We start from the raw sequence: 17,963 nt of genomic DNA, 5'->3' as shown, positions 1-17,963 counted from the left end.
TCTGCAAGGTGATATCGTGCCTCATTTAGCTCATTGTTATGGATGTATCCAAATAAATGTCACTAGAAAACAGCTTAAACAAATGCAGCTACTGTTGTTGTTTTTGCACTGTTTGACATGACTAAGTTAGCTGTAGTTGGCTAGCGAGCAAACAAGGGATAAGAATGTTGCCAGTCAGTATGGCAATGGAACATTTAGAATGAACGACTGGGTCCATAGATACAGAACAAAAAAGACTGAATGACTGGGTCGCGTCTCTGGCCACTGAACCAATAGAAGCAACGACCAGCCGGCTTGGCTAGCAATTGTAGTTTTGTTTCGGGACTGTATCTTGTGGAAGGATGAAATAGTATGAATAGGGCCTCCCGGTGGCGCGGTGTTCTAAGGCACTGCATCGCAGTGCTAGCTGTGCCACCAGAGACTCTGGGTTCGAGCCCAGGTCTCTAGGTGAACAGTGTTTCCTCCGACACATTGGTGCGGCTGGCTTCCGGGTTGGATGGGCATTGTGTCAAGAAGCAGTGCGGCTTGGTTGGGTTGTGTTTCGGAGGACGCATGGCTCTCGACCTCAGCCTCTCCCGAGTCCGTACGGGAGTTGCAGCGATGAGACAAGACTGTAACTACTAACAATTGGATACCACCACAAAGTTGGGGAGAAAAAAGGGGTAAAATAAAAAATAGAAATAGTATGATTAAATTCATCAAAATAGTGTTTTTAATGAAAATATGTCGATCATTATTTGAAAATGTTCGTCTCTGGCCCAACAACACCGGTGCTAATATATCCTCCGAACACTGGCTTCTCGGGCATTTTCACTTTAACTCCCTCTGTTGGATTTTTTGGTGATGTTTCCTCCATCTTTCCTTCACATTTCATAAAAAAAACAATAAGGGAATGTTTTGCTTTAATAATATGTAATTGGGCTATAAGTTAAATTATTTGGATATTTCTTCATGAAACAAACACAATCTAAATATAGCCGAATATAACAAAAGCCGAATAATTATATCCTCCGTAATCAATAGTATTACAACTGGGGATTTTTAATTTCAGTAAAATATGCAGTGTGTTTCTCTCAGTTGAATAAGCCGAACATAATCATATTGCCAGTAATCAATAGTATTTCGATTTGGGCACCGCCGCTCGGCCATCGCTCATCCATATACATATATGTACATATTCTCATTCAGCCCTTTAGATTTGTGTGTATAAGGTAGTTGTTGGGGAATTGTTAGAATACTTGTTAGATATTACTGCACTGTCGGAACTAGAAGCACAAGAATTTCGCTACACTCGCACTAACATCTGCTAACCATGTGTATGTGAGAAATAAGATTTGATTTGTTTGTCTCAGGTGAATAAGCTGAAGAGGGACCTCGCCTGCATGAAACAAGAATTGCAGCATAAAGAGCAGGGCTTTGAAACGCTGAAAGAGTAAGTGCAACCCGACATCATTACACGATCACAATTACACGTAGTAGTAGGCTTCTGCTTTTTTCGATACAGCCGTAAAAAGATTCCCATTATCAACACACTCGAGGCCCTCCTCTCACTATGGTCGAAAAGGCAGCTCCCTGGCTGAATTTGATGACCCTCAAAATGGTCAAATATCACAATTTTTGTCTGTGAAACACATTTCTCTTTGAATGCCTGGAGAGCCGCCTTTTGCATCTGTGTTGTGGAAAAAGACAGACGGGCCCTGCCTCAGTGCAGTGTGTAATTTCTTTCTAAAGGAATGACAAGCTACATAGTAGTTCGACTGGATTCCAACCGTTCTTCCGTGACCTTCATTTTGCTATCAAATTTCAAACCTTCCTTTGCTGTCAAACATTTACCAACAATCATGAAACCGTACTAATATACAAACACTGCAACATCCTGTCTGTCCTAAACTCTCCTTTCCCAGAGAAAATACTTCAGCGTCTTTATAACAAAAGACCAATATAGAAGTAGTGTATCTATTCTAACAGCATGTATTTATACTGAAGTGGAAAAGGCTTGGATAGGCTTCACTGGTTCTAGTTCTCCTTGGTCTTCAGTGAAGGAGTGCTGCCCCCTCCCTCCTTTCCTCCCTCCTTCGCTCTCTGAACAATGTGGAAAGACCTGTTATTCCACTGCATGCATGACTTGCTGTTGACTGACTTTACATATTTGATGCTGCTGCCACGGACGGTCTCTCCATGTGTAGCTGACTGTCTGGGCTTCAGGCTCTTTCCTCTCTCTACACTTGTGGCCCTTAAAATCCAGTTTGGTGCCCGTCCTGGATCCTTAGTTTTGTTATTGTTCACTCTAATCCAGATTAGATCAGGATGGTTTAAAAGTGTCACTAGTATTTTCATAGTGAAAATGAAACATGTTTTTTTAAACAACATACCTCTTTAACAAACACCAAACTAAAGATGAATAATATGAGAGCAAAAATGTACAAGGTTGATAGTGCTATCTATGTAGTTTTTAGGCCTACTCATTGATGCACAGTTTCATAACCTATATCACTGTCTGGTCAGTTTCCAACTTGTCTTTTTTTCACTCTTTCTCTCCCTCTCCCACCTTATCCCTGTCCCACCTTATCCCTCTTCCTCCCCTCCCGTCCCCTCCCTCCAGGATCGATCACAAGGTGTCCAGTGCGCCGTACGGCTTCAAGCTCCATGAGGCGCAGGCCATTCTGAACGAAGTCAAGTCTATCAAGGACGCCATCAGCTCCGGGGAGAAGGAGAAACAGGAGCTCATGCAGGTAAGCGGGGAGGGGGATGAGGGAGGGAGGGAGGGGATGGGGGTCAGGTGTTGTAGTGCTATGAGGAGATGGGTAGATGACAGCCTGTCAGCTTCATATGAGACGATGGGGGGATCAGAGGATGCGGGAGTGAGGGGGAGAACGGGTGGCTGTTTTGAGCTAGGCTGACTGGAGGAGGGGTTGGTAGTCGACCTACCTTCTTCATACTTCCTCCTCTGCTCTGACCTGAGGGAGTGGGTCACACGTGCGCTCATGCACACACACACACACACACACACGCGCACATCAAATGTGCCCCAGTTTTAATCTGGGTGGCAGTAGAAAACAACAAACTGTGTTTGTTAGTAGGGGCTGGGTTGTGTTTAATAATGCAGAGCCTCTCTCTCTCTCTCTCTCTCTCATGTGCTCTCATCAAGTCTCCCCTCCCCAGCCTTCTGCAGATGACAGTTCAGTTGTATGTACAGTTTAAGTCGGAAGTTAACATACACCTTAACCAAATATATTTAAACTCAGTTTTTCACAATTCCTGACATTTTAATCCTAGTAAAAATTCCCTGTCTTAGGTCAGTTAGGGTCACCACTTTATTTCAAGAATGTGAAATGTCAGAATAATAGTAGAGAGAATGATTTATTTCAGCTTTATTACTTTCATCACATTCCCAGTGGGTCAGAAGTTTACATACACTCAATTAGTATTTGGTAGCATTGCATTTAAATTGTTTAACTTGGGTCGAACGTTTCGGGTAGCCTTCCACAAGCTTCCCACAATAAGTTGGGTGAATTTTGGCCCATTCCTCCTGACAGAGCTGCTGTAACGGAGTCAGGTTTGTAGGCTTCCTTGCTCGCACACGCTTTTTCAGTTCTGCCTACAAATGTTGTGTATGATTGAGGTCAGGGCTTTGCGATGGCCACTCTAATACCTTGACTTTGTTGTCCTTAATTTTAAGCCATTTTGCTACAACTTTTGAAGAATGCTTGGGGTCATTGTCCATTTGGAAGACCCATTTGCGACCAAGCTTTAACTTCCTGACTGATGCCTTGAAATTTTGCTTCAATATATCCACATCATTTTCCGTCCTCATGATGCCATCTATTTTGTGAATTGCACCAGTACCGTCTGCAGCAAAGCACACTCACAACATGATGCTGCCACCCCAGTGCTTTCCGGTTGGGATGGTGTTCTTTGGCTTGCAAGCATCCCCTTTTTCCTCCAAACATAACGATGGTCATTATGGCCAAACAGTTCTATTTTTGTTTCAGCAGACCAGAGGACATTTCTCCAAAAAAAAAGTGCGATCTTTGTCCTCATGTGCTGTTGCAAACCGTTGTCTGGCTTTTTTTATGGTGGCTTTGAGGCAGTGGCTTCTTCCTTGCTGAACGGCCTTTCAGGTTATGGCGATATAGGACTCGTTTTACTGTGGATATAGATACTTTTGTACCTGTTTCCACCAGTATCTTCATAAGGTCCTTTGCTGCTATTCTGGGATTGATTTGCACTTTTCGCACCAAAGTAAGTTCATCTCTAGGAGACGGAACGTGTTGCCTTTCTGAGCGGTATGACGGCTGCGTGGTCCCATGGTGTTTTATGCTTGCGTACTATTGTTTGTACAGATGAACGTGGTACTTTCAGGCATTTGGAAATTGCTCCCAAGGATGAACCAGACTTGTGGAGTTCTACAATTCTTTTCCGAAAGTCTTGGCTGATTTCTTTTGATTTTCCAATGCTGTCAAGCAAAGAGGCAGTGAGTTTGAAGGTAGGCCTTGAAATACATCCACACGTACCCCTCCAATTGACTCAAATTGTGTCAATTAGCCTATCAGAAGCTTCTAAAGCCGTGACATAATTTTCTGCAATTTTCCACGCTGTTTAAAGTCATATTCAACTTAGTGTATGTAAACTTCTGACCCACTGGAATTGTGATACAGTGAATTATAAGTGAAATAATCTGTCTAACAATTGTTGGAAAAATTACTTGTGTCATGCACAAAGTAGATGTCCTAACTGACTTGCCAAAACTGTAGTTTGTTAACAAGAAATTTGTGCAGTGGTTGAAAAACGAGTTTTAATGACTCCAACCTAAGTGTATGTAAACCTCCGACTTGAACTGTATGTGTGTGTGATTTGTATTGTCTGTCTGACTGCAGTGTATGAAGCCTGTCCTACTCAGTCAGCATTGTCTTTTGCCAGTCTTGTCTTTGCTGGTTTTGCTTGAATTGTGTACTTTAATATTAAAGATGAGGTTCATTCCACTCTGTGCTTCAGTGCTGAGCCATTTATTATTTATTTTATCACTGACTGCACTGATTTTATCATTGATTTAAGTAGGTTACCATGTTTGGCCACTTGCAAAAACACATCTTTATGCAATGTACAGGACTCTATCTCTATGAACACGACTATGGTCTGTATTATAGATTTAAACCATAGGACAGGAGCTTTGTGAATGGAAGACACACAGTAAAATATGTAAACAATACTAGCTGTGACTTCTCTCTGATGTGTCAAGCCTGTATACAGTATGTTTGTCTCCTCTCCCTGTAGAAACTAGCAGTGCTTAAGGATGGCTTCCAGCTGGACTCAGTGGATTCTCAGTCTGACCTGTGGGGCAGCAGCCCCTCCCTGGCCAACTCTGAGCTGTCCATCCCTCGACTCTACTCCGAAACCAGCTCCCAGACAGACATACCTGCTGAGGTGAGAGGAGGTTTTGTTCAGTTGGCACCAAATGAACCAATTGGGAGGCACTACCTGGACTTGTCCAATAAGAAACGCTTGTTTTCTTTTTCTGTTTAAAAATGTTTTGCTTTGGTGTGCCGTAATGAACAGGACCCAGGTGTAACCTTTGGAAGCGTGCCATGGAATGATGCACAGATACTGGTTGCATCACTAATTGATCAGAATGTAGGTTTGTCACACCACACCTTCAGTTCTGTTATTCTTTTGTTTGAGCCAGTTTGGGACCAACACCAACAAGTTGGCACAGAAGGTTCGACTAAGCCTGAAGTATGAAGAAGCAAAAAGAAGGTAACTTGTGTAACCCAAATAAGGGGTTTTCAAACTTTTCTTTCCCAGGCCAACCGGCGACCCAGGGAACCCCATCGTATGTTAGCACATAAAAATAAAAATAAAGTAAAATTTAGTCTTCTCGTCAGGTGAATGATATTGGCAAGTAGAAGTAATCAACATTTTAAAATGACTAGATTTGGTAGACAGTTGTTTTGACCTCCCCACAGTTCATTGGAAGAGGAAGTGTAAAACTCTAACAATAGTCTATTAGCTAGAAAGGTACACTGCATGACCAAAAGTATGTGGACAATGCTCGTCGAACATCTCATTCCAAAATCATGTGCATTAATATGGAGTTGGTCCCCCCTTTGCTTCTTTTACAGCCTCCACTCTTCTGGGAAGGCTTTTGACTAGATACTGGAACATTGCTGTGGGGGCTTGCTTCCTTTCAGCCAGAAGAGCATTAGTTAGATCGGGCACTGATGTTGGGCGATTAGGCATGGCTCGCAGTCGTTGTTCCAATTCATCCCAAAGGTTTTCGATGGGTTTGTGGTCAGGACTCTGTGCAGGCCAGTCATTCCACACTGATCTCGACAAACCATTTCTGTATGGATCTCACTTTGTGCATGAAAAACAGCCCAAGACCATTATTCCTCCTCCACCAAACTTTACAGTTGGCACTATGCATTGGGGCAGGTAGCGTTCTCCTGGCATCCGCCATACCCAGATTCGTCTGTCGGACTGCCAGATGGTGAAGCGTGATTCATCACTCCAGAGAACGTGTGTTCACTGCTCCAGTCCAATGGCAGGAAGCTTTACACCACTACAGTCGATGCTTGGCATTGCACATGGTGATTTTAGGCTTGTGTGCGGCTGCTCGGCCATGGAAACCCATTTCATGAAGATCCCAATGTACAGTTCTTGTGCTGACATTGCTTCCAGAGGCAGTTTGGAACTCTGTCGTGAATGTTGCAACCGAGGACTGATGATTTTTACGCGCTTCAGCACTCGGCGGTCCCGTTCTGTGAGCTTGTGTGGCCTACCACTTCACGGCTGAGCCATTGTTGCTCCTAGACTTTTTCACTTCACAATAACATCACTTTCAGTTGACTGGGGCAGCTCTGGCAGGGCAGTAATTTGACGAACTGACTTGTTGGAATGGTAACATCCTATGATGGTACCACATTGAAAGTCACTGATCTCTTTATGGCCATTCTACTGCCAATGTTTGTGTATGGAGATTGTGTGGCTGTGTGCTCATTGTTAGTGATCATGGGAGCCCTGACATTGAGTTTGAGTGGAATAGGATCACCTGTTGCGCAGTGGGGGCCAGCTCCTCATAGCTGGTTGATGCATGGAATGAAATGTGTTCCTATAACCCCGAGTTGCGCAACATTTCCATAGGATATGCAATTGCGTGAGAAAATACTTTTGATGGCCTCTGTTAAAAAGAGGAAGATTCTATAGGCTAGATCTACTATATTTATTTATTTATTAAGCAACTTCCCTAATATTGCTTTGCTTTACAACCGGAGTAGCTTACCAGGCTGGCATGAAAATGAACTGTGGGAAAACGTCCTCCTTCAAGCGCATACCGATGACGTCTTCTATTTTCCACCGCCCCTGTTCCGACAGGTGCATGATAATGGCCCATTTCTAAATTATAACTATTTTCACACACATTATTTAGTACATGTAAAGATTAAATTGAGAATAGTCTGATGGGTGAGAATATTATCACACAGCCACCCAATCTCCACTTTTTTGGTTACATGATTTCATATGTGCTTATTAATAGCTCAACACAGAATAGTCGCATGTGTGCACGCCCTCAAATCGTTTGGAGAAAATATCCTTTAAATTTTAGTCAGCTTTGTTCAATTATATTCTTCATAATATAAAATAATACCACAAAATTCTAAGCATATCTTGTCTGCCAAATGAACTAGTGTAGCCCACAGCCATTTGGCGTAGCCAGATCAGGCACTACGTAAGGACAATTCATAGTGTGCTATTCTGTTCTTCTGAAATGGACTACATTTTCTTAATTTCATGCTTCTTTAGACCTGTCTAAAGATCAGTGTGGAAGCCAGGAGATGCTAAATGTGTTTGTTAATTAACGGTCAATTACTGTGAGAATGACAGTTATTGGCTTGACAATCACCGGCTGACAATTTCGTGACCCCCACAGCCCTACTCGTGAAACGCCCTCTTACTTCCTTCATACTGGACACAGACACATGAAAATGGTATCCACAATGGTATTCTGTTGCAGCTAGTGATATTCATAAAATCATTATTTTTCACGTTATCCAGATTACTCATTCCCAACGCAACCCATCAAGTATCAGTCTAGTGACTTTATAACTTGCCTTTATAATGACCTTTAACATATTATAAGCCATATTATATCTCTATTAAACTTCTCCTCCACACAATTAAATACAACATAAAAGAACATGAATTATATGATGTCCTCTCAACCCCAGGATTGCCACCATCGAGGTGCAGATAGCCAAACTGGACAGTGAGGCTTGGCCGGGGCTGCTAGACCCGGAGCGTGACCGCCTCATCCTCATCAATGAGAAGGAGGAGCTTCTGAAGGAACTGCAGTACATCAAGCCCTGCAAGAGAGCGCCCAATGAACAGGAGAAGATTGAGACTGAGAAGAAGATGCTTGAGAGAGACCTGCAGGCTGCCAGGGACAACCAGAGCAAGGCCCTGACTGAGAGGTGAGCATGGGAGGTGACGCGAGTGATGTGCCCCCTTTCGTTTATCCCCAACTAAGTAATCGTGGTCACCCTGTTGCTCACTGACTTAATGAGAGTTGGCCATCACTCCATCCCTGGGTAAGGTCACGGTCAGGGAAGGAGGGATAAGAGGGAATACAGCTGCACACCCGGAAAGCATTATGGTCACATACAATGATACAGGAGATTCAATTAGTCATCCACTCTTCTGTCTTTGCAGGAAACTTTTATTGCCACTTTTTGGCGTTTTAATGTTCCATTAGTCAGCACCTCACCAAAAGAGTGCATTATTTTAAATGAATTTATACATCTCATTTCAATGCTTGCCAGACAACGGGTCGGCGTGTCTGTTGCGTGAAGGAGAGAGGGGGCCAATGGAATCCCACTGGAACTAGGCTGCAGTATATTCACAGACAGGGAATAGATAGGCAGAGCAAGGCCCACAACATACTGTACTGTACCGTAGCTGCAGTGAAAAGACATAGTGCAAGTGCCTCAGGTGCAGCACCTGATATGACTGTTACATTAACACAAAGGTCTACTCCCTGATGTGGACATGGTGATGAACTGGGCCCCGTGGCTCTGTTAAATAGAAACTAGACTGAATACTAACTATGGAAAACAGACTGACGTCTCCGACTAGGTTCAAGAAAACACTGTCAAACAGGTTGAAAAGCATCACACTGTGCTCTCTATGTTGACCTAACGTTGTGTATGTCGACCCAATGCTGTAAGAGTTACTCCCAGACACACGACACACCTGTGCACCTTTTGTTGTTGGCTGCTTCAATCCGCATAAACTGTTTTCATGGCCCATGATTGTAATTGGATCACAGACTGTAGAAGTGGATAGTATATGTACTGTAGTGTAGAACCCATAGCCTCTTACCCATCACTAGCCCTCTGTAAGGTGCATTTTTACCCTTTAGTGATTGGACACCTGCACTCTGGATCAGGTAACCAAGGGGACTACAACAATTGGGCCTTGTGACTATGGTACATTCTCCTCTCACTCACATTCTCTTCTCCCTTTCTCTCTCACATTCCTGTCTCTTTTTTCCTCTTTCTCTCATTCATATTCCCCCTCCCTCTCCCCCTCTATCTTTGCTAAACAGCTACCTTGTTCTCTGTTCTCAATACTGTACCTGCATTGAGTTCCCTCTCTGGTTTCTCCCTTCCTGTAACCTGAGCGTCACTAACCGGGGATGTAGGTTGGATACAAAAGATGCCTTTTTCTAACTGCTGGTTCTGTAACCGCGGCCTGGAAGATGATCAAAAGACTCAGTTATTATGTTATGGCCTGTTTCCATTAAAGCCTCATTACACTGACACACTCCACCAATAAATAAAGAACTGGATAACAAGATGTCTTTTATGAGACACAAGTGTCTGCCTTTTGCTCTTTTAACTGTGTCGATACTGCGGTAAATATTTTCAATCCGGCTGTGACCTAACATGTTTTGTTTTCTATCAGATTGAGATTGCACTGTAAGAGAAACAAGCTGGTGAGAGAGCTGGAGGAGATGGTTCGCCTGGCCTCATCACTACACACTCAGCTCAAGAGGTATGCACACTCACCCGTCTATATAACAAATTCAGCTACTGTCTCCCAACACTTCCACACTGTCAGTTCAGGAGGCACAATCACTTAAATGTATCTACTAAGCATGTAAACTCCTATTGCACAACTCGATGTGCACATTTAAAATGAAAAACGATTTAAGAATACATTTTATTGTGTACATGGAGACACAGGCAGCATTTTTACCGTGGAGGTCTTGGTGAGGTTATAGTCACTAAGGTGTAATGGTACACCGCTACTGCACTCTGCTCTAAAGTTGTTCACGAATCACTACACTTCTATGAGCACAGCCTCTTCTGTCTCCTCTCCTATCTAGCCTCTCATCTCAAAATGGGCTTAGTGCTTCTGAACATTCAACATTTTCATCCAATTAACCCATTTCACCTCTGAGGCAACTGTAGAGTTGCAAGCTGTTTCATCAGGTATTTTCAATAAACATCACAACCCGGCCTTGCCTGGCGCCCTGAGCCTACTCGCTACCCTTTGAGGGGAAAGAGTGGAACTTTAATCCAAGGTCTACACGGGAGCTGGGGAATGGTGAAGATCCCATTCCCCTCATTCACATGAAAGGATTTTATCTTTCATTTCTTGAACCCCATAAGTTCACATGAGGTCTGTTCTAGACTACAGTATTTTCTAGGTATGCATGATATATCGGTGAACATATCGTAATTGGTCGATATTAGCTTCAAATGCCAACATCGGCCTGATGTCTAGTTTAACGCCGATGTGCAAAACCGATGTCAAAGCTGACTTGCGTATGTACATGACGTAATGACGCCACGTAAAATGTAGCGCTTCACGTGAAACGCAGCATTCCTAACCTAGCCCACAATCTCTGCTGTGTGGATCAAGAGGGTCAACAAGTCGAGCGGTCATTTGAAAGAGTAAGAACATTTCAGCAAGACAACTCCATGTCGAAATCCATTAACGCCAAGATAATGGAATTCGTTGCCATTGACAATCAACTGTTCTCTGTCGTGGATGATGTTGGCTTTCGCCGACTGGTCGAGCACCGGTACACACTACCAAGTGCGCTATTTTTCAGATGTTTCCCTACCGGAGTTGCACAGTAATAGCGTCCCTGCTATTAGCTTCACGACTGACATTTGGACCAGCGATGTCAGCCCCATGAGCATGCTGAGTCTGAGCACAGTGGGTCATCGAGGATTTCGTACTGAGGAAAGTTGTATTGCATGCTCATGAATGTGCTGGTTGTCATACCGCTGCTGCCATTTCAATGACATTTGAGAACATGTTTGAAGCTTGGAAACATGAACACGCTAGCTCCATTCGAACAACTGACTCGAGAAATAAGCTCATCAACTGCGCCTGAAGCAGATGTGATACCCTCTGTCATGGCATTGAAACGCCTGCTCAACAAAACTGCCGACACAGGCTGTGAACAAGCGATTCGGTGGCATTCTCTGAGCCTCTTTACTGTGTCGCCACCATGCTCAACGCTATGTACAAGGACTGCTACTTTGATGCATACAAGAAACAGGGTTTACGTGAAATGTTACATACATAGCTGGACCAGATGGAAACGGACACAGTGACAGTGTGCACCGAGGGAGAGGCCACGGACAGACAGAGCTGAAACTTCCCTGCTTGACATTTATGATGAAACCATGATTGGCTTGACTTCGAGACGTGTTATTCGGGAACGGTGTCCCTCCTACTCTATAAAGAGTTCGATGCAACGTCTCTGAGTCATTCAAACATCTCGCTTTTCATCAGAAAGCTTACCTCGACAGGACCTCATTTTCCAGAAATAGCTAAACTGTCCACAGACGTGAGCTTACAACTCGCTCGCCGGGCTCTATTCTCGGGATTGTGCAACGGTGACAATTTTTCCTTTCCCTTCACCATAGCTAGAGGAAAAGTATTAGAGGGAGTAACGGTTACTGCTGTGACACGTCTAACTCGTTCACGACCAAGTTAGCTTTATCCAAACAGTGACTAGTCGTCGGCAAGCTAGCTTTTGGGGTTTTTACTTCGGCAAGAAAAGTTTCTACTAGCTACATCAAGATATCTTTTCTAACCTGTCCTCTCGAAACAGTATCCGGCCATCACACCGAGTGTTACCGTCAGAGAGAACCCACGCTAATCGCTAGCTATCGGGGACTAGCCTACCATGCTATTTTTTCTGACAGTTAAAAACGTAGCATCCAAGCAATGGCGACAAAGGCATCTTCCACCCAAAATGAGAAGCTCCCGACACGAATCTGTTCCTGTGGGAATAAGGTATCGGAAATGGTGTGAGGAGAAAGAGGGAGGGTGAAGCCCTCCAGCTCTGTATGCCCAGGAAGACACAGCCCAGTGCCTCGCCGCACCTTCGCCCAGGCCGCAGCAGGTCGTTCACCCTTAACCTTTTAAGATCCCGGTTCGCAGCCTGGGGAACCTTGGGCCCCTGGTCTAAGAAGCCCTCCTTCCCGCCCATGGCACCCAGGTGCCAGCCTGCTACTAACCCCACCCAGGGGGTAAGGAGGAAGAAGCACATGGCCTAGCGATGTTCCCATCGCCAGAGAGGCAAGTACAGTCTCCCCCAAGCACTGTTCTATCCCCTGCTCCAATCCTGATCCTGTTCCAGGGTGAAAGTTCCCAGGCACCTCAGTGTTCTGTCCGGCGTACCAGGCCCGAGTTGGTACAGCCCAAAGAGAAGAGACAATATTCAGATGGATGCTTCCACAAATCCCTCCTCTTGTCTCACACTCCCCAATGTCAGTTCACAATTATTTCTTTTCACAATACAACGTATTGGGCTCTTTGGGCTCAGACCAAAGAAGTCATGATGGACGCCCCTCTTTCTTGTGTTGGGGTGTGACCCACAAGGGCAGAACAGTCAACGGGGTGTGGGGACCCCATCTCAGTTCTACTCACATAAACTGCCTGGAACTCCTTGCAGTGTCCCTAGCATTAAAGTTGTTCCTCCCATTTTTGGAGGGTTGTCATGTTCTAGTCAGAACAGACAATACCACTGTTGTGGCTTACATAAAGAGACAAGGGGGACTGCGATCCGCTCACTTACACACACTGGCACGCAGACTGATTGTGTGGAGCAGTGTGCATCTCCAGTCACTGAGAGCTACTCATGTACCGGGAGTATTGAATCTGGGGGCAGATTTACTTTCCTTGGGGAATCCTCTATTCGGAGAGTGGAAACTTCACCCAGAGGTAGCCAATCGGGTTTGGATGCACTTCGGCATTCCAGGAGTGGATCTTTACGCATCAATGGAGAATACTCAGTGTCCACTGTTTTTTCCCCTGAGTGATCAGGATGCATTGATGGGAGTGGCCAGGCGTCCTCCTGTATGCATTCCTCCTATTGTCCCTGATTTTCCCCCACCCTAGCCAGGGTGCGGGAGAAGGGGCTATCACTCATGCTAATAGCGCCACATTGGCCAGGGAAACACTGGCTAGCGGAGATCACTCAACTACTATGTGGTCCTTCGTGGCCCCTCCCCCTGCGTCGGGACCAACTGTGCCAGACGCGAGGCGAGATTTTACACTCTCACCCGGAACGGTTGGCACTCTGGGCCTGGCCCGTGAATGGTGCATCTTGAACACTGCCGGGCTTCCTCAAAATGTAATTTAGACTATTCAGAGTGCTAGAGCCGCATCCACCAGGCCCCTTTATAATTATAAATGGCAGGTGTTTGAGGAATAGTGAGCTAAAATACAGATAGTGTTATTCCAGTGCTCTGTCTCAGTAATTCTGTCTTTCTACAGGAATTATTAGAAAAGGGAAAGGCTTTTTATACTATTAAAGTATATCTGGCAGCTATTTCGGCTTGTCATGTGGGTTTTGGGAACACGACAGATGGGCAACACCCCCTTGTCGCCCGTTTTATGCACGTCGCTTGCGTCCGGTGTCCAAACAGCTGGCCCCGTCATGGGATTTATCAATTGTTTTGGATGCTCTATGCCAAAAGCCTTTTGAGCCTCTGGATCAGGTGGAACTGAAGATGCTTTCATGTAAGACCGCGCTATTACTAGCACTGGCAACACGTGTAAGTGACATTCAAGCATTCTCTGTGTACTCGTCCAGTGCGCAATTTGCACCTGGTAACAAAAGGGTATCATTGCAGCCTAACCCCGCATTTATCCCTAAGATCATGAACCCATCTTTGATGCGTCTTCCCCTTGAGCTTGTAGCTTTTTATCCCCCACCGTTTTCCTCTCCGGAACGGCAACGGTTGCATATGTTGTGTTCAGTACGTGCTCTGCGCATCTAGATGGACAGGACTAAGGGATTTAGGAAACGTGATCAGTTGTTTGTTTCCTGGGCGAAACCACGCACAGGTAAAACGCTCCCTAAACAACGCCTCTCCCACTGGATAGTGGGGGCTATAGCTTTGGCCTACACAAGTAAGGGTCTCCAGTCTCCTGCTGGCCTACAGGCTCATTCTACTAGAGGAATGGCTACGTCCTGGGCTTTATTTAAGGGCATATCTATCCAAGATATTTGCTTCGCAGCGAGTTGGGCTTCGCTTCATACATTTGCAAGGTTTTATAGGCTCGATGTTACTGCACCGACCCTGGCGCATAGTGTTTTACGTGTAGGATCTTCTGAGGGGCAAGGCCCATTTTGTGTGATATATAGACCAGGGCAGTCGGTCGTCAGGATAAGCTTGTCTGGGAGTCAGTATATCCCATAGTGAAATACCGAAATTAATACTTGAAAGAGAACTATAGGTTACGACTGTAACCCCGGTTCTCTGATAGTATGAGTGAGGTATTTCACCATAACGCCCTCCTTCCACCGTAGGCATGGTGCCAGGTTTCCTCCATATGTGACGCTTGGCAATCAGGCCAAAGAGTTCAATCTTGGTTTCATCAGACCAGAGAATCTTGTTTCTCATGGTCAGAGTCATTTAGGGGCTTTTTGATAAACTTCAATCGGGCTATCGTGCCTTTTACTGAGGAGTGGTTTCTGTCTATCCACTACCATAAAGGCCTTATTGGTGAAGTGCTGCAGAGATGTTTTTCCTTTTGGAAGGTTCTCCCATCTCCACAGAGGAACTCTGGAGCTCTGTCAGAGTGACCATCGGGTTCTTGGTCACCTTCCCGACCAAGGACCTTCTCCCCCGATTGCTCAGTTTGACCGAGTGGCCAGCACTAGGACGAGTCTTGGTGGTTCCAAACTTCTTCCATTTAAGAATGATGGAGGCCACCCAGATCTGTGCCTGGACACAATACTGTCTCGGCGCTCTACGGACAGTTCCTTCCAATATTTTTCTTGCCAAAAAAGAACTAGACCTATAGCCGATATTTAACATTTTAGCGGCCTTTTAAGCATTCTAGTACAGTTAAATAGTTGAAACACACACATTGACCAAAAAGTTATTTTGTTGGCATTTACGTATGTCCCCATTACCAGTAAAACCTTTTTTCTTTCACTTACTTGCCGTTTCATTTGCACAGTCGTTTCGTTCTCAACCAGGATTTTATCATATATGTCAAGAAGTGAAGTTTCAGCTCTGTCTGTCCGTGGCCTCTCTTCCTCAGTGCGCACTGTCACTGTGTCCGTTTCCATCTTGTCCAGCTGTGTCTAACATTTCGAGTAAACAGTTTCTTGTCTGCATCGAAGTAGCGGTCCTCGTACCTAGCATCGAGCATGGTGGCGACACAGTAAAGAAGCTCAGAGAGAATGCCACCGAATCGCTTGTTAACAGCCTCGAGTACTTTTGCAAGTTTTAACCCCATGGTCTGTGTTGGCAGTTCGTTGAGCAGGCGTTTCAATACCATGACAGAGGGTATCATGTCTGCTGCAGACGCAGTTGATTAGCTTATTTCTCGAGTCAGTTCGAATGGCGCTGGGAGTGTGTTCATGTTTTCGAAAGCCATTGAAATGGCAGCAGTGTAATGAGAACCAGCACATTCTTGAGCATGCAATACGGCTTTCCTCAGTACGAAATCCTCGTCAACCCACTGTGCTGTCAGACTCGGCATGCTCATGGGGCTGTCATCACTGGTCCAAATGCCAGTTGTGAAGCTAATAGCAGTGACGCCCATAGCAAGAAGCTCATAGATGTGCGTTTCAACAATACTGTGTAACTCCGGTAGGGCAACATCTGAAAATTAGCGCCTACTTGGTAGTGTGTACCGGGGCTCGTGGTGCTCGACCAGTCGGCGAATGCCAACATCATCCACGACAGAGAACGGTTGATTGTCAAGGGCAATGAATTCCATTATCTTGGCGTTAATGGATTTTGCCTTTGAGTTGTCGCCCTGAGATTGTCTTAGTCTTTTAAATGACTGCTCGATTTCAACTTGTTTAGTTGTTGGAAGTGTGTGCTTACTATTTTTCTGCTTTTGTTCTGTGTATCACTATTTTTCATGGCATCATCTACCTACGTTGTATAGGGATGCACGTCAGCTTTGACATCGGTTTTGCACATCGGCGTTAAACTAAACATCAGGCGGTAGTTGCTGGTAGTTAAATGTTTTTTAATTTTATATCGTGCATTCCTTATTTTAATCAATTTTAGAATAAGACTGTAATGTAACAAAATGTCAAGGGATCTGAATACTTTCCGAATGCATTGTATTTGGTTTTGGTTGAAGATCTGATAACGTTCAGTCTCAAAAATGAAGAAAATCAGAAAGTGGGCACTTTTTCACAGCACTAACTTCAACAATAGAGAGAGACAGAGAGAACATCGCTGTCTCTGTCTCTGTGTCTGTCTGTCTTTGTTCTCCTATCATGCCTAATTCGTCCTCTCTTTCTGGCTGATATACAGTACATCAAAGGGCTGAGATGCAGAGAAACTCCCCTGTGTCATTCCTTATGAACTTGCCAAGCTATAATTAGGATGTTTGCTGTAGAGCAGAAACTGCATTTGAAGTTACGGAGGGCTAAATGAGGGGAGGAAAATAGGGTTTTCAGTGCCCACACAGACAGGGGAATGGTTACGGAAAGCATAGGTCAGACCAGCCGTCTGTGAGCTGAAGCGCAGCTGGGTCATAGGTCTGCCTGGAGTGTGCTCCTAGTGCTTCTAACACTGGTCTTCTCTCTCTCTTTGTCTCTGTTGGTCCCTTGCTCCCTTTTATTCTGGTCCCAATTCTCTCTCTCCCTCCTCTCTGCCCTCTTTCTGTCTCATTCTGTCCCTCCTTCTTTCTCCCCATCCAATCCTCTCCTTTGCCACTTTTTCTATCCATCTACTTCTATCCCCTCTCTTTCTCTCTCTCTCTGCCTTCTGTCTCATTCTCTCTTCCCTCCTTCTCTCAATCCAACCCTCTCCTCCCTCTCTTCCTACAGTCTGTCGGCCAGCACACTGTCGTGTTCGTCAGGCAGCAGCCGTGGCTCGTTGACCTCCAGCCGGGGCTCTTTGGCTACCACCTCCTCCCTGGGCTCCACCTCCTCCCTGAGCTTTACCGACATCTACCTGGAGCAACCCGAGCTGGGAGACCCCGACTTCCAGAACAAACTGGAAACCCTACTGCAGGAGGGCGGCCCGGTGGTCAGCTTCCGACCCTCCAGCTCCATCACCACCATCCACGAGCACGAGGTGGTCCCTGTAGTAGATGCCGGGACTGGGGCTGTTGTCGGCGGGGGAGCGGAGGCCGGCACCAGGCTACAGGCGCTGAGACTATCGGAGACGCCAAGGTCCATGAGCTCGCTGTCGCCGAGGTCTTCGCTGTCGTCGCTCTCGCCACCCTGCTCGCCCCTGGTCATGGACTCCACATTCCTCTCAGGGGAGGGGTTTGCAGTGTTGGGGGGCCCGGGGGAGCTGGATGTGGAGCTGCATTGCAGGCTGACAGAGCTGGGGCTGGACAGGGAGGAGCAGCAGCGAGGTGGAGGGGTGGAGATGGACACTAAGCAGGCCATGGCTGGAGAGGTGCTTAAAGGTACAGTCACTGTCTATTATCTGAAATTGGTACAGCATTGT

The 17,963-nt window shown here is 45.5% G+C and overlaps 1 protein-coding gene across 1 annotated transcript in view; it reads left to right on the top strand.

Moving 5' to 3' along the window:
* The window catches only part of wwc1 (WW and C2 domain containing 1), a 50,100-nt gene that overhangs the window by 9,334 nt on the left and 22,803 nt on the right, over nucleotides 1-17,963 (top strand). The window contains exons 5-11 of the mRNA XM_055873801.1: nucleotides 1,353-1,432; nucleotides 2,603-2,732; nucleotides 5,275-5,424; nucleotides 5,684-5,754; nucleotides 8,226-8,468; nucleotides 9,961-10,050; nucleotides 17,333-17,922. Of these exons, the coding sequence (XP_055729776.1) occupies nucleotides 1,353-1,432; nucleotides 2,603-2,732; nucleotides 5,275-5,424; nucleotides 5,684-5,754; nucleotides 8,226-8,468; nucleotides 9,961-10,050; nucleotides 17,333-17,922 (1,354 nt within the window). The remainder of the gene's footprint in view (nucleotides 1-1,352; nucleotides 1,433-2,602; nucleotides 2,733-5,274; nucleotides 5,425-5,683; nucleotides 5,755-8,225; nucleotides 8,469-9,960; nucleotides 10,051-17,332; nucleotides 17,923-17,963) is intronic.

This window comes from Salvelinus fontinalis, chromosome 2 (assembly GCF_029448725.1).
Source record: "Salvelinus fontinalis isolate EN_2023a chromosome 2, ASM2944872v1, whole genome shotgun sequence".
NCBI lineage: Eukaryota > Metazoa > Chordata > Actinopteri > Salmoniformes > Salmonidae > Salvelinus > Salvelinus fontinalis.
This window is presented reverse-complemented; position numbering and strand designations above follow the sequence as displayed.